Consider the following 25203-nt stretch of genomic DNA (forward strand, 5'->3'; position numbering starts at 1 on the left):
TTTTTTTTTTTGTTTTGTTTTGTTTTGTTTTTTTTACATGAATATGGACAGAAGCCAGCAATTGCACTGCTGCTGTCTTACGCTCTTGTGGGAAAAGGGAAATATTAAAAGTCTGATAAACTCCTTATTGAATAAGTTAGTTACCTGGTAAGCGGAGGCAGTACAACAGTGGGTCTCAACCGTTGTTGCACCAAAGTAAGAGGTGTTATGGAGGGATGCCCTGACTCCAAAAGGTTGAGAACCACTGCTCTAAATAGTGAAGGTGAAGCCTGTGTTTTCTGGTCTGGACCTGGGGACTACAGTTCCCAGCATGCCATGTGGCCTGACAGGTTGCCTGCAATTGGCTAGAGTGTCTTCTATTTGGAACTCTGCATGTGGGTGCTGCTCCGCTGAGAGGAAGGCAGGCTTTTGCTGGCTATGAGAAAAGGTAAGTGAGCTGTGCACTTCAGGGGAGGGGGGCAGTTAATATTCAGTTTCCATCTGCCTGGCTTAGTTACTGCTGTATTGCTTCTCAGAGCAGCTCCTGAAAAAATGCATGCTTTGTGCTGAAGTGTATTAAGGCAACTTACCACAGCCCTGTATGAAGAGCTTCTGCATTGAGGATCATGCATTATTCTTAAAAAGAAGAATAAAAGAGGAAATTACTGCACATGTAAGAGCAATTAAAAACTAAAGCTGTACATTTCACTTTGTTAAACAGTAGCTAATGAATTCCTTTCCATAAAGGAGCTTGCCTTGGTATTCCAGCAAAAATGAATTCAAAGTGAAAGTGATCTGATTTTTTTTTTCCACTTAATTTTTGCTTTGGACATATTTGTTCATGTCATTCTCCCCGTGACATTGCAAAAGGAAGGACATTTGGCTCTATATTGCTTCTCCAGTGTCTCGCTGCTAATACAGGGTTGCTGCACTTCCTGTTGCCATGAATATGTGGAATATTTCATGTCCATGTTCTACTGTCACTTCTAGGAACATTAAAGGCTTATCAGTATATAATTGTTATTTGGGAATTAACAAACATCTAGTACATGCACCGATTTTAGAATGTTTAATCTCAGGTAGACGTAAATTTAGGGGTGTTTGGGGCTGATTCCTTGCCACACAACAGAACTGCTTGGTTTTGCTTTGTTCCAATGTAGCCTGAACAATCTTTTCATTAGAAACAAAAGCCAAATAATCTTTTAAAACTTTGTATCCTTCATCAGCTTCTACCTCTCCAACTCTTTCTCCAAGCAATCTCTCAGTGATTAACTTTTGGTAACTTAACTGAATTAGCAACCAGTCAGATTGAAAAATATTAAACATGAAGAATAGAATTGACTTCTGTCAATTCTATGCCAGAATCCAGTGGCATCTTTGTCACGGGGCGGGGACCCAGGAGCGGCCATGATCTCTCCTGGCACCCCCTACTGTGTCAAGTGGGTGTCCACGCACCCTCTCTCTTGCCTGCCACGTCTTGCTGGTAATGGAAGTATTATAAGGGAGGCTGCCTTTTACCCTCTTGAGCACAGTGCCCTTTTTTATCCCAGCCCTTTGTCCTGTGTAGGTCGATCTAGTGCACCCAGTCCTATGTGCTGTGCGTGGCTCCTACCACCCCTTATACCATGCCCCAAGCCTCTCAGTTGTCCCGGACGTTGCTAAGTCTATTGTCTTCGTTAGCGGCCCTCTCTGGGCTCCTACCCGTATGCTCGCCCTTCTCTGGGCTCCTTATCCTGATAAGGTGCAAATCGCCCTCCCTGGGGCTTATCCCAACACGATCGCCCTCCCTGGGGCCTTTTATTCTTGTATTCCCGTGCTCTCGCCCCCAACTGGCGCCTACACCTTGCGCTCCCGCCCCCAACCGGGGCCTACACCTCGCGGTCTCCGCGCTCAGGGCTCAGGCGGCCTTGGCCTTACCTGGCCCCCAGACCCCTCCCTGGTTCTTATGCCCCACTGGGGCTTCTTGCCTATGCCCACACTGGGCTCCTCCCACTTCTGCCTACACTGGGGCCAGGGTCAGGACACCTCAAAACACAGCACCTTCTCCAGCACTGAACTGCTGTGCCTTCTCTGGCACCCGATTGCTGTGCCCTCCCTGGCACCAGGAACCCCCCCACGCTACTGGGGAGCTCCTATGAGGCCTCCTCCAACCCCTACAGCCTCACCCAGTCCTCCGGTGTAATACAACAACCAGAAAACAGAAAACTCACACTCCTGGGCTCCAACATAAACTCCATGCCAAACTGGCTACAACTTCTAAGCCCTCCAGCTACTCACCCTTTAGCACCCTACCAGGGCTTGCTTCCCCAGTCCTCAACCAATGCTGGTCAGGCCATCTAGCTTCTGTTCCTGCAGAGCTCTCCCTTTCTCAGCTGCCAGAGGGGAACTGCCTGCTTGGCCTCAGCCTAGGCTGTTTATATAGGCCTGGCCCTGCCCCCTCCTGGTCAGCTGACCTCAGTGGTTGCCCCAGCAACCCACACCTGTCCTTTTCTAGGAGCAGGCACTCCAGTGCCCTGCGACACATCTCCCCTTCCCAAGTTTGGGTCTTACTAGGAGCAGGGCATGGAAGTGCCCTGCGACAATCCTGAATTCCTGTCTCTTGTTTTTCAAAGTCTTTTAGGAAGAACACACGTGCAGCCTGGACCTTATTTTAAATACTGTAAGGATTAATTGAACACTATGTTGGAAAGAATGAGAAGGTGTGAGTAAATAGCTGGCTTGTGTGTATCCTCAAATGTCAGATCATTACCAAAGTTAGAAAACAGCTGATGCAGCAAGCTCAAGATGTCCACATTTAGAGCTGGTATACTTCTTGAGAAACAAAAATAATTGCCTTGTGCAACTAAACGTAACAAACATGCATGCCACACTTTCCAGCACATCATGGGAAGTGTGAAATAAAGGTGGTATTTTACTGTGTAATACCACCCGACAAGTATTTGTTACTGCGTTTAATTTACTTGTGTGTATGTATTTCTTTAAAATTAATTCTAAAGCACCACAAAATTGCCTTGCCATCACTTGTGATCTCTCACAAAATTGAACCATTTGTGTGATGTGTGTAGATTTTGTTTACATATCTGCCCTTGCATAATATAGGCAAAGTGAAATTGCCACTGGATTTTAAGCCTCACCTGCAATTCTTTGCATAAAGTTGACAGATGCCATATTTCCAAGTGACTAATGCTCAGAAGAGTGTTAGAGACCAGTAAGAATCCTGGGGATTAGAGCCCTCCATTCCAAGATATTTATGGCCCAGGCAATAGCAATGCAAACTTGTGTTTTACTATCCAGTCAGGGTACATAAGCCTGACTCAAGAGGGGGTAGCTCCTAGGAGCAAGAAGGGTATTCAGATTCTGTGGCAGTCTTGACCTCATTGATGGAACAGCCAACAGGGCTGTCAGTGGCAGTCACTACTAGGGATTTCATGAAGTCATGACCTTTCCCCAAGAAATCCCACTGAAACCAGCCATCGTTTCACATAAATCCTCGTGCAGGCATCAGATAGTAATGTCCTTCCATCCGGGACTGACCTGGGCTAGAGTTGAATTGTATAGCCATGGTTTTGAGAAGTTTGGATTAGAAAGAAATTCTGTACCAATAAATGCCCAGATGTGCCCCAACCCAAACTATAGCCGCGTGCTTAAAGATGGTTGTGTTAAAAGAAGTGTGAAGAAATCCTGCAATTCACTAGTGTAAAAAAACAGTATATCCCCCCACATACACACACACTTTTCCAGCATTGTCAGTCATTTAACATAACAGCAATCATTTCTTGCACAGCTGAAAAAATCTAAAACAGAGGCAGCTAGTTTAGATTTGCAGTGGCAAATATTATAATTGCTAACAGAGCCACATAAGCAAAATCTGGCTCGCTATCACTCTTTGTCCTGCTTGAAAAGTTTAGGGAAAGAAATTAAAATAAGATGATTGCCATTCAGAAATAGTGTTGATAGTTGTGGAAAATTGCCTCTGTTTGCTTTCTTCTCACAGGGCCAGAATTGGCCAGTTGTACTTGCCTCAAACAGTATCTTACTCTACAAATATAGCCCCTAGAAGCCTACTTAAAGTAGGGTGCAACTCAGCTGAGAGTGAGGGTGCAGTCTCTTCCCCAGAGCTCCTCTATTCATCTCTTCCAGTCAGACCTCTCTTTTGTCATACTGAACGCACATCTGCAAGGAAAGTAACTTTCAGTTTCTGGATGTGGAAGGCAGGAGGAGCATTCAGTCCTTCACGTTATTAACCCATCCATTAAAGAAGTGCGTTCTGTGATTAATCCTTCCAGACCTAATTGCTTCAACTTTATGTAAAAGTTCCCTTGGGTAAGCTGCTTTCCTATTTGAGCAAAGTTTCTTCTGACTGAATTGACTAAATACGTTCCATTTGGGTTGGACATATTTACAAGGTGGAAGTTCCAGAAACCCCAAATCGTGAATTTGGCATTGAATGTTAAATGTGTCGCACTCCTGCATAATGATACTGGGGATTTACTGCTCTCTTTGAAAGTAACCTTTCCTAACAACAAAAAAAGCTAAAATGATGCTGTCTGAAGATCTTTCCAAAGGCAAATACTTTTACAGGGAGACTGAGGCTCAATAGCTTCTGCAGTTATTTCTTCCCTTTCCTATCTGAAATTTGCTCGCTTGCTCTCTGAATTTTTCACTAGGGTCCAGCTCACTGGAAAGCCCTCATTACTTTTAACAAAAACAGTGTAAGCATTAGAGAGGAAGCAGTGGGCCAATGAAGAAAGGCAGAAGTGGCAGGGAGAGAGATTAATTCATTTCAAAAGAGTCTAGGCTCTTTTTACAAGACAGGTGTTAAATGTTCTACTGCGGGAGAGCTATGACTTATAGCATTCAATAAGTGTGCCGGAGGTAGTTAGCAAAAAGTGAGCAGGCACAACACTGTGTCTTTAAAAAGTCAGCCATGAAACAGAAGGCAGTCGGTGCAGCTTGTATGAGCTTCCTAACGTCATGCTGGCTCTAAGCCAGCCTGATCTTATTTCACTGTGTCAAATTGTACCTCCTTATTGAATTCCTTTGCCAGCCTACTTTATGAAAGGAAACCTTGGGGGTTCTTTTGCTGTTCTTGATAAGCTTGTAAAAATTATTTGTTTTAGTTGCTTGTAGGTAGGTTTTTCTTTTTTACTTTTTTTCCTAGAAAAAAATGACAATGTGGTGTAATGTTGCCTGGTGAATGATTTCTGAGATGCTTATAAAATGGTGAATGTGTGTAACAGTTTCCAAATGAAAGTGTTCCTTGCACACTGGGGGAAGGGGGGTGGGGGAGGCAACCTCTTGATAGATAATCTCAGTAATTAAAAACTGGAAGTTTGTGTGCCGGTGTGTGTGTGTTCCTAAATGAAAATGCCACACTTCTGCAGCTTTATTTGTTCTTTCAGTCTTGTTTCGCTGTATTGGGGAGAATGTTTTGCGAATAGTATAATTGTTGCACTTGTCATTTTGCAGTCATCTCCTTAGACGAAGTAAGCCATCTGGGGAAATTGCATTAAATTATCTGATCTACACTACAGGAAGAAGCACCTTTTTGTTTAGTTTGTAGCAGTTGTATTTGGTGTTTTGCATCTTGCTAATCAATATAATACTATTTTTCAAAAAGTTTTTTAAAATAATGTCTATTTCCCCTATAGATTTTTGTAAACTTTAGATAAATATAATGATTTCCCCATTCCTCACTTCTTCCCAGGGTTCTGTGAGATTTTGTTGGAATCCATTAATGCCACAGTTAGAACATCTTGAATCTTTGGTTGGTTACACAGTGTGATAGGAATGACTTGCTAAAAAAAATTAGAAAGTCTTGGTTCACCTCTACGTGTGTCTTGTGAACATGGTAGAGGTGGAAAAACATCTATTGTGGAAAATATCCAACCACTCTGCATGGGAAACAGCGGGAACAAATGGGATTTTCTTCAAATTCACTGTGTTTATGGTGAGTCCAAGCTTATCTCTTCTGAACTCAGGACAGCTATGCAGTAGCTCAGGAAGGATGGTCTTGTGGCAGTTATGGGCTCAATTCTTGTCTCTGGCACAAGTCTACTGTGAGACCATGAGTAAGTCACCTGACTCGTATGTGCCTTTGTTTCCCATCTGTAAAATGGGGGTATTGATATTTCCCTATCTCACAGAGATGTTTTGAGGACAAACTTATATGCGAGTGACTCAAGATACCTGGGTGAGGGGGGACATAGAAAATACTTATAGAACACACCTAATTATTTTGGAAAAGAGTCAAATTTGACACACAATTTAACATGCAATACTGACTTTTAAAAGCAAGTACCTCTGCAGTTTGAAGCACCAGCCACCTTCTTTTTCTTAGTTTATTAGATGCTATCAGCTCTTGTTCTGAGGAATGCAGGGCCTTACCTGTAACTTCTGCTCTCCAGTGGAAAGATTGTGGTCTATGAGAGAACACTTGTTTCTGTTACATTATATTGCTTTAAATTAAATTACTTGCTAATAATTTAACGCAGTTTTTTCCCCCCTTATTGATCAGTTTCTGAAGTGAAAGAAACCTCTGTCCTTCCCATGCTTTCTGTTGACATGGAAAACAAGGAAAATGGCTCTCTGGATGTCAAAAAGTAAGTGAATCCATGATGTATAATATGATGTATAGCATCCAGTATGTGTAGACAGCGTGGGGATTGATTTTAAATCCTAAATGGTATGGCAGCAGAGAGGGGGACCCCGCCTCTGGGCTGGCTTTAAGCTTTCTCTGTTCTCAGTTGTCTTTAGTATATTCCAGCCATGATACAGAAGTGTCTCAGCCATTGAACTGTTAAAGTGAGCATGTAGGAGTTTACAAGACTGTTAAGAAGGGTGACCATGTGTTGTGGATTGGCTGAGACAGTCCTGGATTTTGTAGGTTTTCTCGGCATCCCAGCTGGTTGGTGTAAACTGAAGCAAAAGTCCCAGATTTTGCTGCTGCAGGCAGAGGCTGCTGCTGCAAGCAGTGTCTGGCCTGGTTCCTGCTGAGCAGCAGTGGCAGGTTGGGGGGTGGCCAGCTGGGCTGACCACCAGTCCTCCTGCCTGCAGGGGATCAGCCAGGGCTGGAGCACCTGTGTGGGGTGAGCTGGGGCAGCTGTCCATCACCAGCAGCCTTGTGCCCTGTCACAGTGGCCACTGCCAAGGCCTGGGCTGCATGTGGAGGCTGCTGCTGGTGGCGAGGAGAGGCTGCTCCCAGCCAGGTCCAGCATCTGCATGTGAGGGATGGAGTCTGGCCATAAGCCTCCATGCTATCCTAGCCCACCATCAGGGCTCCTGGGAGCTGCAGTATGGGGTGGATGCATGTGCGTGCACACAAGTGCAACACCCCCCATCCCAGATACTCTTACTGTCCTGGATTTCCTTAACAATTATATGGTCACCCTACTGTTAAGAGATTCACTTCTATGCTATGCATGCGAAAACAAAGCAAATCTGAACTGTGCACTTGGTTCTGTCAAGTTTGTGATTCTGCGTAGAGAGAAGTGCTTTGATTTCCGTAAAATGAAGATCTTCATAGCTCTCTTATCATAACTCTGCCTGTTGGCTGATGGCAAAAACTAAAGCTATGGACAGAATACCAACATATTTAACTCTCTCGTTTTCTGTTTTAACAGCTCTCTATGCACTCCCTATGAACTTTAATCCTATACCCCTCTGATATTGTTTTAGGGCCTGAATTTTCTCTTACACTCTCTCTGTCTCTGACCCCAGCTGAGTTCTTCCTGATCTGCATAGGTGTAGTACATCCAGTTGGTATGATTGCTGGAAAAAGCAGATGGTGTGTGTCCTGGATGATGAATGAAGTGGGTAACTAACTGGCTGAGTTCCAGTGGTACTGATTACAGTGCTGGTGAGGTTAATTTAAATGTATTAGTGATAATAAAGTATGTTAGGGTGCAAAGAACCTTAAAAAGATGGTCTAGTATTTTAAATCTAGATAAAGAAGCAACTGTATTAATTAAGGCAGAGCAGATTCAGGCCTTTGATCTCTGCAGTTTTTTGGGCTGTTATACTTTGGTCATGCTAAAAGCAAAGACAGTTGTATTTCCCCAAGCAGAACTTTGATTTGTTTATATTTGTACATGTATAGAGAGAAAGCAGCTTAAGCTGCAAGTATGTTGGTACCTGCACAGTCACAGAGGGTGTGTCCACGTGTGCCAATTTAAGACGCTTTAGCCATTTTTAAGGTGCATTAAGGGCGTGTGTCTACACATGCATGTCCTTAATGCGCCTTAAAAATGGTGATTTTAAGTTATTTGCACCTGAATTTGATACCTGCAGAAACAGGTATCAAATTTAGGCATGGATAGCTAAAGCACCTTAATGCAAGAGTAGATGTGCTAAGGCACATTAAGGCTGTGTATGTCAACTGACTTGGGACTAACTTCAGTCAAAGTCAGCCTGCACACTGCGTTAATGTGCCTTACTGTGTGCATGTGTAGATGTGCGCTTAAATGGCCTTAATGCACGTTAGGCAAATGTGCATTAAGTTTAGGGACACATAAAAGTTAGTGTAGACACACTCAGTCTGAAGTAACAAATGACTTGGTCTCTAAGGGTGCCTGTACACGAGCTGGGAGGCTGCTCCATTGCACTGTAATTACAGCACATGTGAACAGACTAGTTTAATCAAGTCTCCAGCATGATGGAGGAGGAGGGGAATCTCAAAATGGGGGCAGTAAGTGGCACATGTGCTGGCCCAAGGAGTTTGCTGGGAGGAAGCAGGACTCTCAAATGGTGCAGCAGCACCTTGATGGCAGAAGTGTGCTCCAGCTCAGTCTCCTGTCTTCCTCCTCCAAAGACAGAGAGATCTCTTTCCCTGCTGGCTACCCTGGCATCCACAGATCATGAAAGGTAAAGGTAACGCATGCATGGGCCATCATGTTTTGTCTGAAAGCAGGTATTTTGAATGTCTGCGACTTGGACCTGGGATTTTTATCCCTTTGGATATCTAGGGCAGATTCTTCTTGGAGTCAAATCTAAAGACAGTACTGAGCACAAATGCTGCACAGCTGCTGCGTGCCATGGCTTCTGCTGGGGACATGAGCAGTTTTCAGAGGCATTTGTCTCATAGGTGCACAGATCCCATGGTGGTAAGTATAGTCGCAATCATAGGCAGATAAATGAGAGAGAATGTTTCCAGTCTCTCCCCCCTGCATCTGATCTGCAAAGATAGCTCATCTCTCCTTAAAGCTCCCCTTCCCATGATGCTTGCAAGACAATTGGCAATGGTTAAGTTCTTAAGCATGACAGCAATGCAACTCCTCAGCATAATCGTTGCTTCAAGAAGCTTATGCAGCACCTGGTTACCCCATAACAAGTGCTCTGGTGACAGCCCTCAGAACTGGTGAACTTCCTGTCCTTTAATCACAGGTTACAATACTTGTAATTCACATTAATCTATGCAGAAAAAATATACATATAATATGCCATACACATCTCTCAGAAATTATCTTCAATTAGGAACCTTTTCTTTACTGTGGGTACTTCAGGGGTGAAGCAGTCAAAACAAGGACAGTTTACCCTTTGATTCATATGATAAAGACTTATCTACTGAACTGAGGATAGCCTTTTAAAGTCAATGGGGACTGTAATTAAACTGAGCAAAAAATTCGTAATCTAAATGAATGTATATGGGGTGGATATGTGTGCTTGTCTCCAAAAGGAAGTATTCAGAGGTAGCTGAAGGGGATATAGATAGATTTAATGAAATCTGTGTTTTTTTTCACAGCTGTATGTTTCAAGGTCTTGCTGCTTCCACCACATGGTGGCAATAAAAGAACAAAACATAAGTGTACTTGTCACCACAGTCCCTTATTCATAATCAGTGTAGCTGATATCTAGATATCTAGTTGGCCTATAGCTTTAAAAAACACCCCTCACTCAAGGTCCAGGAAGAGTCTATGCCTTATGAGGCAGGAACGTGTAATTATTTATTGGGGCAAGTTAATCCCAGATACAGATATACTGAGGTCAGTGCAGTTACAGCTAGTGAGTCCAAGCCTTTGTGTATTTTCTGTACTATTATTATACATGGAGAAATAATACACTCAGTTTAAAACCTTTTAAATCATAATTTGAAGTAGAAGTAAACTTGAAACTAAAATCTCTTTATAAAAATAGATACAGAGGCAATATTACAGGTTAGATCTTTTATCTGATGTGTGGGAAGGAATAAGTAAAATTAAGCACTTTAAAAAAATGTTAATTTCCAGTGTTTTAAATGAGAGATGATGAAGTTTGTCGGTGTGATATCATAGGCATAGGCTTTGCCAGTGCACCAATTGATGTAGTACTTGTCTCTCTATCCCTACAAAGTACTGCTTTGACTGCCCTGAAGAGTAAGGGGACTGAGGTGTTTGTAGTATGTTTTAGTTTTTAAGCATCCCAGGTTGAGCAGCAACACTCTGCTGGAAGACATTCTTTATTGACAAAAAACATCTGAGGATTCTGCAGTGCATTCCCAGTATCCAGCTGAGGAGGGAGATTTTTGGTCATTCCAGAGATTTTTGGTCACTGCAGATATGTGGCTCAGTTCCCTTGGAATCAATGAAAATAAGATGAAATACTGTATTATGCAGTGAGTGTGAGAGGCTCTCCCAGGCTGGCCCTTCATAGGGTTTGGATCGTTCCTGCGGAATTCATTTGTCATAAGTGACAGAAATGCTTTCAAAAAAGGCCAAACAAATGCTGTTGTGCAAAGTAAAGTATACACTGCTATATAACTCTCTAGAGTCAGAATTCTGTTGATGCATAGACATGCAAATTCAAGGAGCCAGAGGAAAGCAGTAGCCACAAAGTTGACCGCCCTCCCAATCAAATATCAAACAATTATAAACGTTGGAGACACCAAAGAAAGAAGAGAACTTGGAGCCACCCTCCGTGATTCTGCTTGTTGCTCTCTGTGGCTGATTTAAAAACAGCAAGGACGCCTTGGGCTCCTTAGTGACAGAGGTTATCAGTGCATATTTTGTTGCAGTCAGTCTTCTGTCCACTCAGACACACAGTGATTTGGTATCTAGCGAGGCTGGCCACAGGCACCTGTCTACTCAACGTGAGTAGGACAGGGCAGAGATGGTGTGGTAGGAAGAAGAACCTCTTGAAGAACAAGCCAAAACCCACCACCTGATGTTTGACATTTATGCTGTATGCGGTATGTCACTCTGTGGACCAAGACCTTGTAGTGGTGGAGAGACTTGTGTTGTGTCCCATGATCTCTCACTCCTGGTAGGGTCAATCATGGTAAACAGGCCTGAAGGGAGGTTCCAGACAAACCACGGTCCAACCCAAAGTCCTCAATGGTGGATATGACAGAAGATGTCAAGATCTCAACAGCTGTAAAGAAGAAAGAAGGCTGCAGCAAAATGGAGGTCTCCTGTCATTTAGTGTCCTCCCTTGCCCCTGGGCCCAGATCTCCACCTTGTCAAGATCATGTAGTTGCTGTTTCTGTTCACCAGCTTCCTCACATTAAACAAAGTCATGCACAGGCTTCTACCACAGGAAACAATGCAGTCTCCTTTGCCAACTTCCAAAAGCCCTGCAGGAATGGACTACTGGTGATGGACAGGACTAGTAAATCCAGAAGTCTCCAGCCACAAATCTGCATGCAGATAGCAGTAGTCTGATGGTCATCTTGAACCTAGGTTGAAAGGGGGAGCAATTCAGCAGCTGTGCTACTGTGACTGAGCTGTCCTATTCCCCCTCTACTCACTCTACATGATGAAGAGGCTAGAAAAGGTGCCTGAAACCTAGGCTGTCTTATCTGCTCCTGTCTGGATAACCATGTCCATTGGGATCATTCTCTCTGCAGTCAAAAACATCATAAGAAGACAATGAGTTTCACAAACATGCCTTTATGGATAACCAAGACAACAAATGACCAGAAAGAAAAACTTCCATCAACTTCTGGGAACTAGTGAGATATAACATTGAAATTGAAGCTCTGAGTAAGACAAGACTACTGGAAGAGGGTCAACTGAGGGAAGAGGTTGGAGGCTGCACCTTCTTCTGGAAGGGAAACCGGCCTAGGACAAACACATTCATGGCATTGGTATTGCCATCAAGAATCAGCTCATCAGACATCATACGTCTTTTGAGTCTCCGTCTTAAGCTCAGCAACAGCCAGTACACCACCATCACCAGTGTGTATGTCCCAATGCCTGATGTTGTTGATGATGTCAAAGCACAGTTCTACTCCAACCTTAACTACATACTGACTAACACTCACAAGGAGGATAAGATCTTTCTTCTAAGTGACTTAAATGCCAGAGTCAGATGTGACCTGGAACTCTAGAGGGGCACCACTGGGAAGGAAGGAATAGGGAAAGTCAGCTCCAAAGGCATCCTTGTGAGCAAATGCATGGAGCACAGTCTTGTCATCACAAACACCATCTTCAGGCAGAGAGGCCACCTGGAAGCACCCTTGCTCTAAGCACTGGCTTCTTCTTGGCTATGCTATTGTTAGAGCCCATGACTGGATGGATATCTATATCATGTGAGCCACACAAGGAACTGATGACTGCTGAACAGATCACAATCTTATCAGATCCACTATGAACATTCAGTTTGCTCTGAAACACCAAAAACAGCCTAAACCAATACGAAGGACTTTCAACACCAAATCTCTTCAAGACCCAACGATCTGTAAGGATACTCCAATGGTGTCTCCATAAAAAGATCTCTGCCCTGTCCACAAATAAAGGCAACATTGAGGAACTATGGAAGGGGTTTAAAACTCCCATATGGCCTGTGCTGAATCCATTGGCTATACTACCCATTGACACCAAGACTGGTTCAGTGAGAGCTGAGATCCAAGCCCTCCTTGACCAGAAGAGAATGACTTATTCCGCTTCGCAAGATGATATCTCATCTCAGCAGGAGGATGAGATGTATCAGTTTCTCAGAGCCAAGGCTCAAAGGAAGATCTGGGAAATCAAAAATCAGTGGTGACAAGATAAAACCAAGGAGATACAGCTTTATGCTGACAAACATGTCATGCATAACATTTTCCAGGGAGGAAAAGCCATCTACAGCCCAACTTCCCATGTTCCAACAGTCCCGTGATCACAGGATAGCTCAGTGCTCCTCAAAGACAATGAACCTATCCAAGCTAGATAGAAAGAGCCCATTGAGGCACTCCTGAACTGAGCTGACTATAGCAGATACTGCCATTGAATTCATCCCACAACACCCTGAAAGGGGATCTGTCACCACCCCTAGAAGAAGTTTAGTATTCCAGCAAGGAAACCAAGAACAAAAAGGCTACTGGACTGGATGGCATACCTGCTGAAATCCACAAGTCTGGTGGTGAGGAACTGTTACTGAGATTCTCTGAATTTATTCTCCAAACTTGGAACAGTGAAGAGATCACTGGGGATCTAAGGAATGCCAACAGTGTGACTATTTTGAGGAAAAGAGATAAGTTTGTGTGTGGGAACTATTGAAGTATTGCCCTCCTTTCTACAGCAGGGAGAACTCTTGCCTGCATCCTCCTGAACAGTATTTTACCTCTTGCTGAGGAAGTCCTGCCAGAATCTCATTCTGGTTTCAGGCTATTCTGTGGGGCAGTTGACATGATCTTTGCCCACCAGGTCCAAGAAAAGTGTCAACATCAGGACTTGTACATGGCCTTCATTGACTTCACTAAAGCTTTGGGTTCCATAAATTGTGAAGCGTTGTAGAAAGTACTGGCCAGATTTGGATGCCCTGAAAAGTACATCAATGTCCTGAAGCTTCTCCACAACCAGATGTTTGCAACCATTCTACGTACTGAATCGGAGACAGATCCATTAGTCATTCAAACTAGGGTCAAGCAAGGAAGCATCATCACCCCAGCTCTGTTCTCCATTTATTTTGACAGTCATCCTGGTTCTCATTGAGGACCGCCTTCCTTCCAGAATGAACATTGAAGAGCCCTCCATCTGTTCAATGTTCAATCTGGGTCACAACCATCATTGACCTTTTAATATGCCAGTGACTGCACCATCCTTGCACATACCAAGGAAAACCTCCAGACCGCATTGGATCTTTTGGAGGAGCCTCCCAAACTTTGGGCCTCTCTCTCAACATCAAGAAGACTAAAGTGTTCTATCAGCCTGCCCCAGGCCATCAATGTGACCCCTCTCCGCAAAATACCATTGAGAGAGAGACCCTGGAGGCAGTTGAGCCTTTCCCTTACCTCAATAGCCATCTCAGAGAGTGAATATTGGTAAGAAGATCCAGCACAGTATTTGGTATGCAAATACCTCCTTTGGAAAATTGCTTCAACATGTCTATTCATTGCAATGTCTGGGAAGACGCAAAGATCCAGCTCTGCAATGCACTCTTCTCTACAGATACGTAATGTGAGCAACCTACCATCATAATCTCAAAGCAGAGAAGAGAGAGTGGAGGAAGAAGGAAAAAGAGAGGAATCCTAGCCTGCAACCTACTCTCCCCTGTGGAAAGGTCTGCAACTTCTGCAGACAGATCTGTGGCTCAAGCATCAGACTTTTAAATAATCTCAAGACTGATCAATGAGCTGTGGTAAAGATCATCCTCAAATCAAGGGGTTGCTGATGTATGCAATACCAGAGTATTTTCAAAAATGTAATGTATGCAATACGAAGAGTAGACCCAAAAATTAGATCCTAGTTTTGGATCCCAGTTGTCATGATTCTGGCAATTGGGGGATTGTCTGTTCACCAGCAACAGTACCGCACTGACACCATGGTTGAGGAAGGGGGCTGTATAAGTGTCTACATAGATGGCTGAAGCACGAAATGAACAGGGATGAGGCCCTCTGAGCAGCAGGAACTCTCTTCACCATGAATTTGGCTCTTAGTTTAGGTGTAAGCTGCAGATATGAACCTTACAACGTTGCCATTGCTTTCACTGTTAGCTCACAGTGTAGTTCGCTGTTGACCAACAGATGCATGGACCCATTTGATACTTCATTGCAACTAGACATTGAGCCATTAAGGCCTATTTGCTGGCTACGATGATCCAACCTGTGTGAGGAAGATTTATGGCAAACTTCTTTAGTATTTTGAAAGTTCAAGCTGTAGAAGCATTTTAGAAAAGTACTGATAGTTGCTTCCTTTGAGTGTTTCCCACACAGTTCATTTCCATAAATTAGTGGTTGAAAAGGAAGCCAGGCTAGCTGCATGCAGCTCTCACCAACACCTTGCAGGAAAAAAGTTTATCTGTGAGAACATGGCAGGCTCAGGATAAGGGACGCTGCCTGAAATTCCTCTGAATTAATAACCACTAGGTAGCATTTATAGATTTCATAGATTTTCAGGGTCAGAAGCCAGCTCAGCAGAACATCGAGTCTGATCCCCTGCCCCAGGCAGGAAAGCGTGCCGGGGTCAGATGACCTCAGCCAGGTGTTTGTCCAGTCTCTTCTTAAGAAGGATTTGTTATTTCTGCTGCTGAAACAGCTGGCCTAAGTCAACTGAATAAGGAATCGATTCTGATTTTGTTCAACAGATGTTTTCTAGGGCTCATAGCTGATTAGAAAAATCCATAGATTTGCTAAGTCTTAAAAGCAATTTTGGAGACTTGTGTAACACGAGTATTTACAGAGCTTATCACTGTATGTGTATCCCTGATTTAGAAAAAATATGTAAGTATATATGCTAATAGAGGTACATACAAAGATGTTAGTCTATGAAGAAACATAATTTGATCTTCAAAAAGACTGGAAAATCAAGGACAGTACATGAGAAATCTTTTGTACAGAGCTTGGTAGAAGAAAACAAATAGCAAAGTGTTGAGAGACCAGAGTCAAAGTCTCAAACATGGCAGGCCCTGGGCTCCAGTGCCAGGAGGTTGTGGGAGAGTTTGAATGCATCATTTTCAGTGCCTGGGTAAGAGAGGCGACTTACCCTGGCAAATTTTAAGATGGGAATCCACATGCTCCTAAAAGGAGAAGCATCCAGCAGTTGTGTGTTGACCTTGTTATCAGGTCACTGAAGTGGGAGACAATATGAGCAACCATTTTGTTTCTGTATAAGGGCCCCAAAAGACACCTCCCATCTTACAGAAAATGTAGCTGGGGTGCACACACAGGAGTATGTGCACATTTAGTGATTACTTGTCTGGATTTGCATTTTGCAGTTCAGTAGAGAACGGGCGACCTCCTGACCCTGCTGACTGGGCTGTTACCGATGTTGTAAATTACTTCAGAACTGCAGGATTTGAAGAACAAGCCATTGCTTTTCAAGAACAGGTAACTTGGGAAGCCTGTGTTAACCCTTCAACTGCCACAATGCTTTGACACCTCATATTGTGCCACAGGGGCTCACTGTACAAAAGTTACTGCACAGGCAATTGGAGAGGGCTCCTTGGAAGGGATCATGTGTGTGAATGCTCCTGGGGTTTTTATTTTTGCATGCTTTTTCCTTTCATGAAGCACTGCTGGAGAAAAGCTAGTCTTGTAGTTTTAGCACTAGTCTGGAAGCTTAAAAAAAAAAAAGCTGTTCCTGGCTTGGCTATAGTCTTCTTGTACAACCCTGGGAAAGTCACTATTTCAGCTTCACTGTACTTTAAATAGGGATAGCATTTTTCCACCTTAGAGATGCATTGTGCAGGTAAATCCAGGAATGCATGGCAGATGCTGATGCTTTGAAAAGCAAATTGCTGTGGAAGAGCATGTCAGCAAAGTGGGGCAGGGGCTGCTTTGTTCAATTTGAGGCTTTTTCTGTTGGTTTGGGTAAAGGGTTCCAGGCAAAAGTTAGCTAAAGAGAGAAGGAAACAGCATGTTGAAAGTAGAGGAAAGAGCTCATACTCCTGCATGGCAGCAGTTTCTCTGCCATGTGAAGGATCCATGGCCTTAAAAATGGACAGAAAGGGCAACCAGAGAGTGAATTACACTAGAAGCTGATAAGGAGGAATGTGGAGCCATTCTCTTACCCATCACTGCTTCAAGTTTGACCCATGTCACAACTGACCAGGGAGAGCTTCAATGTCCCATGTAAAAAGACTCTACTATTTACATAACCACCATGAGATGGTACCAACTAACATATTTGCTGGCAATGAGTGTCAGCAGCAAGGTTGAATGATTGAACAGGTCCTTGAAACTGTGTCAGCTGCACACTGCTGAGGCATACGAGTGAGACAGTGTCAGGAAAATTGCTTGCTTACGCACTGCCATGTAGTGCATATGTAAATCCAGATTTTAGAAACCAGGTCTATCAGTCTGGCTCACACTTTGTGAACACTAATCCCCAACTGTACAAATTTTGGGACGTAAATTTAAATAGCAAATTTTCTATTAATGTAGCAGAATAAGTGGTCTGGTTTTTTGCGAGGTGCAGTATTCCTGGGCATAGCAGCACTCTTAAATATGAGGTTCAGGTGCCTCAGTATGGATTTAGCTGCCCAAGTTTAAGTCTCCAAACTCAAATGCTTTCCCCAAATGGTATATTAACAGTGAATGAATGAATACCAAAGTAATCTGATCTGATTAGAGAGGTGATGTTCTGGAAACACTTTTCTTTTTATTCTTTACATCCTTCATTGAGATGTTATTTCCTACAGTTCAGGATCTGATAAATTCAAAAATACTGGCGAGAAAAATCACACTGATGAGCCAAAGAGTATCAATCTCTTTCCTGACAAGCTGTTTCTACCTGTTTTCTTTGTTTGCTTTTTAAGATTTTCTACAAATTAAAGAGTTCTGTTTCGGTGAAGTAAAATTTGAACCGGGAAGATAGATGTAACATGCATTTGAATCATATTTTCCCTCTCCCAATACAACAAACCCATTTTAATGGACCTACGATGATTACCAAAAGTGATATTTCGCACATATTTTAAATATTTCAGAACCTGTATTCTGACTCTTTGCCGCCTTCTGATATAGTGGTATATTGATATACCTCCCTTGAACTGAAAGACTGCTTATTTAATTAGAGATGGTTCTGAACTTGTCAAATACTTCAGTTTCTCCATCTATCCATCTACTTAAAATTTGCCATAAACTCTTCCAGAGGTTGAAGGTCTAACTTCTTGCAGTTACCAAAAAAAGCCTGCCACAGAGCTGCCTTAGCATTGTTTTGCACAGTGCAGTTAAATATGATAATGAATACAGAACTCTTCAAAACAAATGTGGCATTGAAAGAAAAATAAAGTTACCCTCCTGCACTGGGTTAATTTAGCTGATTTAGGAGCTAAAAAAAATAAAACCCACATGTAATTTGTAAGTACAGTGTGGTAGCTAAATTATGTCTTTTATTCTTGTGGGAAAAACTAGCCTTGTTTTGGGTATTTCCCCAGAAGGGGTCAAGTAGGCTCTTTCTGCAGCTGTTTTTAATTTGTTAGCATATTTTATATTTCAAGGGGTACATTTAACATTAAATTAATGCAACACAATAAACTTCAGAGCAGTTCATGCCAGAATCAACTGGTCCCAGGCACAGCATATACACATGTGCCCGGGACAGCTGCAATTTGGAGCAGGCCTCTGGCTGGCTGGGCTGACTGGGTGCAGTAAAGTTTTGGCCCAGTAAAGTACTCCACTGTCAGATGGTATTGTCCCCCAACAGTACTATTCTACAGCTGAGTTAATTAGTTTACCGTGCCCTTGTACTGGTGCATATGCGGACCGTGACACTTTACTGCAGAGCTAATTAGTCAATTCTGCAGTAAAGCACCCAAGATGAACAAATAAGCAGCCAAGTGTTTTACCCAAGTTTAATAATTCTTGATCAAGAAGATCATCTGTGACTCCCTTCTGGCCACACAGGAAGGATGGCTTTATGTGTAAGATGGACACAGACTAAGGATTCGGGAACCCTGGCTTTTCTTTCCGACCCTGTGGCAAATGCCTATGTGACTTCAGTCAACTATCTTAACTTCCCAGTGCCTCAGTTAACTTGCCAATACTGTAGCAGTAAAAACTCTTAACCTTACAGCGGCACTATTAGGCCAACCCACTAAGGTCTGGGATAGACATTGCATAACCCGATTTGAGCCAAATCGGTTAAGTCTGATACTACATTCAACCAGCTTTATCTCAAACAGGTTTCAGCCATTTTCAAACTGGTTTATGTGCACTGAACATCTGCTCTGTTACAGGTTTAAACCAATTTCTGATCATCACTGAAACCGGTTTATGTGTAATGTCTGTCCCTAACCTGAAAGAACTGTGAGACTACAGGATGGAAAGTGTAGAAGCACAAAGTACTTTTATTTTATTAATTAGAAAAATATTATAAAAATACAAGTTATCTTGATGACAGTGAGGTAGGACGGCTGCCATGGGTTTGTGGGGAAAGCTGCTAGCCATCAAGATTCTGTTTATCTATGTATTTCTGTTAGTTGTTGCGTCTCTAAGGCTCCTCAGATTGGTTTTCCTCTTGGAACCCATCCATTATGGCAGCACAGCAGGACCAGTGCCAGCACTGCACTTCTCTGCTGGCCTCTGTCTACTCTCATACGTGGCCACAGAGCAGACAGCAGGGGTTAATACTGCTCCAGGATTTTCCACTTTCACTTCAGCAACTTTCCAAGGGACAGGTATGAGCTGGTCCATCTTCTTATTCCTCTTGTCCCACTCATGTGGAGGGGAAATGTGATTGTGTTTGTGTGGTAGGAAGTAAGCTACTTCATCTACCCATGCCCTGGAAAATTGTTCTCCACTGAACTGTTTCCTCCTTCATCATTAAGAAGAGGGAACACAAAGATCATTTTTGTTTACAGGGGTTGGACAAAACATACACCTATCCAGGAATTATTGCAAAATGTGACTTCCAGCTTTGTAGACCACTCCACCTTTGAGTAATGGAAACTAATTCTATGCTGTCTTTGGAATGAGCTTGTAATTCATGTTTTGACTCTTCTGTAAAATGCTCTGACGTTCTATATGTAACGGTAAAATTCTCAGTGCCAGTACCAAAAATAACCCCACCAATATTCTTGGCTGCATCATAGCAGAGGTTTACAATTCATGGATGCCATATGTAGTTCTCTGTAACCACTGGCACAACAATTTAACCAATGGGATTACAGAATGCAAATAAAGTAACATCATCAGTATGGTTATTCTCTGATGTCACAATCACTCTGTGCCATCAATGACAACTATCTTGAAATTAAACCACTGACTTTTTGTGTCTTTCTGACAAAGAGACCTTTATAAAAGCCTAATCATGGAGAAGCATAGAGGGATGCTTTGTTTATCGCTTTAATTTGAACTTATTTAATTTTTAAAAACTTACAGTATTTCTTCATATACAGCTGAGAAGAATCACTTTCACTGAATCTTCTGTGATTATTAAGAAGCAGATCTTCATTTTATTGTTGAGACAAGATGGTGAATTATTATGAGGTTCTAGGAGTGCAAAAAAATGCCTCTGCTGATGATATTAAAAAGGCCTACCGAAAGCTGGCTTTGAAATTGCATCCAGATAAAAATCCAGAGAATAAAAAAGCAGCAGAAAGGGAATTTGTTGAAGTCTTTAAGGCATATGAGGTTTTATCTGATGCCAAAAAACGGAACATCTATGACAAATCTACTGAAGGAGTTTTAATTAGGCAACAAAGAAAAGGTGGAGGTAAAGGTGAAAGAAAAGAAAAAGATAGGAAGAGAGAGAAATTCAAAAAAGGGGAACACTTTGATTCTGAATTCACATTCAGTAGCCCTTATCCAAATGTTTTTGGAGGAACAGATGCCTTTTCAGGGAAACTCTTGGATGATGCACTTGAGGCCTTTTCTGACATTCCTGGAAGACTCCATGGAAGAAGACGCAGAGGCAATGAAGGATATTCTGTCTCTATTTTTGGAGTGTCTCCTATTTCAGGGACTGGATTTACCTCATTTGGTTCTCAGCAAGCTCGGGGCTGCTCTTCATCCACCATCACTTCACTCAACAACAGTGGGAAAGGCAACTTCAAATCAATCATAACAACCAGCAAAATAGTTAATGGTGTCAAAGTCGCCACCAAAAGAATTGTGGTGAATGGAAGAGAGAGAATAGAAACCATTTTTGACCATTAAAATTCTCAACAGCAAGTGGTAAGAGGCCATGGATATAATTGAATAACAGGTTATTGTAAAGACATTGTCAGAGATGTTAAGCTATGACGCATTATTTTAGGAACTAACAGGAATAGTTAGCAGGGAGATTTCAAACAGCTGTACTTTGTTTCATGTAGTTTAAAGGAAAGTATTTATAAATAGCTCATCCAGATTTAGTGTAAAAGTACCATAGATTTATGAATTATGTCTTGTATTGTTATGTATCAAACATTTTAAAGACTGAAAATATCTATATATATGCATATATGTATATAATTTCTCTGCACTTTGCATTTATTAAACTTTACCTAAGACACTGATCACAGTTCAGGCAAATCAATGTGAACACAATAATGAATCCTTTGTTTCTCATGGTTTTGACTGTGAACCAAAATGCTCTCTGTCATGAAGTTCACATTTCCTGAGCAAACAACACTGATATAAATTTGTAAAAAAATAATAATAATAATAACCCCTAGAAGTTTGTAAAAAGAAAATAACAATACATTTTTTGGGGGGGGGGGTTGCATAAATGCTGACAGCTTAGAATATTTTAATAAACAATTAACTATATGTTATAGTGTAGGCAAAGAGGTTTGAGTACAAGTTAGAAACTGTTTGTTAGCCTTTTGTGAACAAATTCAGAATCCCTAAATGCTTTACTTTATTAAATCAAATTACAGAAAAGGCTGTGTAGCATAACTGCATCAAGGCACATAGTTCTCAGGAACTCAGCATCCAAAAGTAATTCACTTCAGCCCTTTGATGCCAATTATTGCTCATCAGACTCTGTTGTGTGTAAAGCTTCTATAGGTGTAGTTTGGAGAGTGTCATATAATATCATTGCTTTAAAAAGATAGTTTTATGCTTAAAGCACAGAAGTAGCTGTTAGGGGATCTGGGTTCTATTTCTGCGTCTATGATCATGGAGAAGTTATCGACAATGAATTTTTCAAAAGTAATCTCAGATGGACAGAGCATGAGACGAGAAAGCATGATTGTCCTAATTTCACAGACAGGGAACTCAGACGCACAGAGATTTAGTGACCTGGGTCACACAAAACAATAGCTAACCTAATTGAACACGAAACTTAGATCTCTGAATCCCAGTTCACTGCCTTTCCCACAAGACTTCTTTTCCCTTTCTGTCTAATACTAAAACAAGCTACACCATCTGTACCTATTCATTTGAAGTAAACATATGGTGGAAGGAAAAAATCTTACATATGGATGCCTCAAGATAGGTGCCTGCATGAATGACACATTTCCTATTGCTACTGGAATCCATGGACTTGGCAGGTACCTTAACACTTTTGAAAATCAGGGCAGTAGTAGCCAGTGTTCATTTGCAGATGTTCAACATTTAGAAAAGATCAAGCCTTTATTTTTTATTTTCATTACCGATCCTCTGTTTTATTTCTGTCTGTTGCAAAGCTCTTCTTTTTAGATTTATACATTTGCCTTAATTATTCTTTAATTCTTCTTGTAGGAAATAGATGGGAAATCATTACTACTGATGACAAGAAATGATGTATTGACTGGACTTTCATTAAAACTGGGGCCAGCTTTGAAAATCTATGAGTATCACATAAAACCTCTACAGACGCAACATCTAAAGAACAATTCTTTATAGCAGACTGTCTCTTTGGGGTAACATTGTGCCTCAAATAATAAATAAGCAATTTGGTTTCATATGATGGAACTATGTAAATCAAGAATATGTATGTTAAGAATTTAAACAAAATGAAAATAATATATATCCTATTGGATAGATTTGGCAATGTAGTGCACTAAGTCTGGATTCAGAGCGGTGGTTTGAATTTTCAGATGGTACCTAAAAATTTTCCCTTTCAGCTTCTTCACTGAAGACACTGGGATAGTCAGATTATTATAATATCCTGATGAGAGAGGGAAGGTTTTTTCTTCATTTTTAAGCCACACAAGAGGTTGACTTCTAAGAGTTACTAAAAATACCAAAACAGGTTTATTTACGTACATCTCTAGGGTTGAAACAGCAAAAGTAGATTTTGTTTTATGCCAAATACCTGCTGAAGTTACTGCTCCTTGTAATTTATGGAACTAGATTGGGATTTGCCAACTCACCCTTTTTTTGCAGAGGGTCCTATTTTTGACCTTATTAAGGTTTACTTGTGGTATGTTGCAATGTTTAATGCTGTACATACAACTAACATAGCCCCTTCTATAGCAGAAGGCGTTGCTGACAGTTAAAACTGGGTTGCATATTTTGGGTGTCATTTAAATTTTCAGCTTGTTTTCACCCAATTTTAATAGTAGTTCTCGATAAAGTATGCTTGTTTTTAAAGAGCCCGTATTGCTTTGTGAAATAAAAATGTTTGTTTTATTTTTTTTAATTTAAAACAACTTGTTTTCTAACAATTTTTGCAGAAGGTTGTAAAAATAAGTTCTGCACATTTTTAAATATTATTGTATTTCATGGTGTTGTAATGAATAATTTTTTATGCTTTACTTGACTTACGGCTTAGAAGCTTGTTTCCAAAAACTTGAAAAAAGCTGTCTTGTTACCATACATCTCTGTTAAAAGAGAGTCTTGTTCAATCTGTTTGTACCAGTTCTCTATTTGATAGGCTGCTTGCTATTTCAATAAAGCATTCTTTATGTTTGGATTCAGTTTCCTTTAGAGTGATCAGCTGTCTCAGTTATCTTAGTTGTAGTTGTACCTTTGTTGTAGCATATGGAGGTTCCTAATACTCTTTCTCTATTTACACAGTAGCATGAAGTCAGAAGACTACTTGATGTTCTGTGTTGTCATTTGTTTAAATGTTTTGCTTTCTTATCTATCCATTCACCCTTCTGGCACCTGATTTTCATCTATTATAAACTGTAGGAGTAAGAACTTGCTGACCAGACATTTACTGCAAACATGGCAAGTTCCCAACACTTCTAACTCTCTGCAAATTTAATTTGCTCATTTGTCCATATCCACAGAAATTCATGCTCTTACCCTCTGAATGGAAGTTATTTCTGTAGAAAACCATCTCCTCTATTACGCTTGATGTTCTCAGTGAGGACCTATGCAAAACATGGGAGGTGATAGTACCGCTCTACTCAGAATTGGTTAGCTTCAGCTGCAGGATTGTCCTGTTATCAGCACTCCATTTTAAGAAAGATATAGAAAAACTGGAAAAGGTCCATTAAATATAATACTGTATTTGTAAGTGCGTGAAATAATCATTAATATACATGATACAAAGAATTTATATCGATTTATTCATTGACTGTAGAGAATGACAGTTGCCAATTCAAATCTCTGCAATGTAACAAAGCTGATTTACTCAAGATTTCTTTGCAGTTCTTCTTGCCATGTTTTAAGCGCAAACAACTTTGATTCAAAAGCACCCAGACCCATTTTCTTTTTGATCAGTATTTTGAACTGGCTCATGCAAGCAGAGGCAACTTGCTAGCAGGATGAAAAGGAATCTGGAGGCAGCTGTGCAGAATAGAAGTGAGTTGGTTACTGTCTGTGATCGCTGTGTTTCTTTACCATTTTGTTAGCTTTCCTTTGCTGTCACAGTCTCTGCACGGTCCACTGCTTGGTTTTGTTTTATTAAATGATTGGTGGTATTTTTGAAAACCTCTGCTTCAGAACAGATTGTGAGTCATTTGAAAGGGGAAGCCAAAGCCAGATGTTTTCAGCTAACAGACCCTCTCTTTCCCTCACCAGACATGTAACTTATGAAGTGTTGAGCCAGAGACTATACAAATAGTCTATTCACCTCTCTCTAGCTACAGACACACAAGGAAGGGATGGTCTGCTGTTTTGCTCCTGAAACGGGTCCTATTCTCCCAACTCACTAATGGCCACTGCTCTAGAGGTGGGCAAAAGACACCTTGGAAACCTTAAAAGCCAATCTGAAGAAATTTGATATTAATATCAATACCTGGGAGACTTGAGCACTGAATCATCCCTTGTGAAATACAAGGCATTGGCCATTTTGACCAAACCTCACTATTAGGCCTGTGTGAACAGGGAAGTATTTGAGTCGGATTTGGAGTCTGCAACAGCAGGGATGATAGCCCCTTCTGTGGGCATGAGGCCTGCCAGGTTTCAAGGAGGTAAGAACAGGGGTTTCTGGGAAACTGCAACTAAAACTGTTCAAAGCAAAACTCATGACGTGTGACTTTGTGTGTGTGTGTGTGTGTGTTAAGGCACAGTGGGATGAAAACAGCAGG

At 41.6% G+C, this 25203-nt stretch overlaps 1 protein-coding gene across 4 annotated transcripts; it reads left to right on the plus strand.

Moving 5' to 3' along the window:
- Positions 1-351: 351 nt before the first annotated feature.
- Positions 352-23644, plus strand: SAMD13 (sterile alpha motif domain containing 13). Of its 4 annotated transcripts, XM_019501522.1 has the most exons (5): positions 4938-5109; positions 5687-5929; positions 6497-6581; positions 16087-16198; positions 22481-23644. In XM_019501522.1, the coding sequence occupies exons 2-5, from the start codon at positions 5878-5880 to the stop codon at positions 22622-22624; spliced, it is 393 nt and encodes a 130-aa protein (XP_019357067.1). In that variant the 5' UTR covers positions 4938-5109; positions 5687-5877; the 3' UTR covers positions 22625-23644. The 4 variants fall into 4 exon arrangements, with proteins under 4 accessions (XP_019357068.1, XP_019357069.1, XP_019357067.1 ...); XM_019501523.1 differs by lacking the exons at positions 4938-5109; positions 5687-5929 and adding an exon at positions 352-427; XM_019501524.1 differs by lacking the exon at positions 5687-5929 and having other exon boundaries at positions 4933-5109.
- The last annotated feature ends 1559 nt before the right edge of the window (positions 23645-25203 follow it).

Source organism: Gavialis gangeticus, unplaced genomic scaffold, assembly GCF_001723915.1.
Source record: "Gavialis gangeticus isolate Ggan-Ray unplaced genomic scaffold, GavGan_comp1, whole genome shotgun sequence".
NCBI lineage: Eukaryota > Metazoa > Chordata > Crocodylia > Gavialidae > Gavialis > Gavialis gangeticus.

Coding starts and splice junctions, on each gene's coding strand:
- SAMD13 (XM_019501521.1), top strand. CDS start 20,285: ATGGTGAATTATTATGAGGTTCTAGGAGTGCAAAAAAATGCCTCTGCT.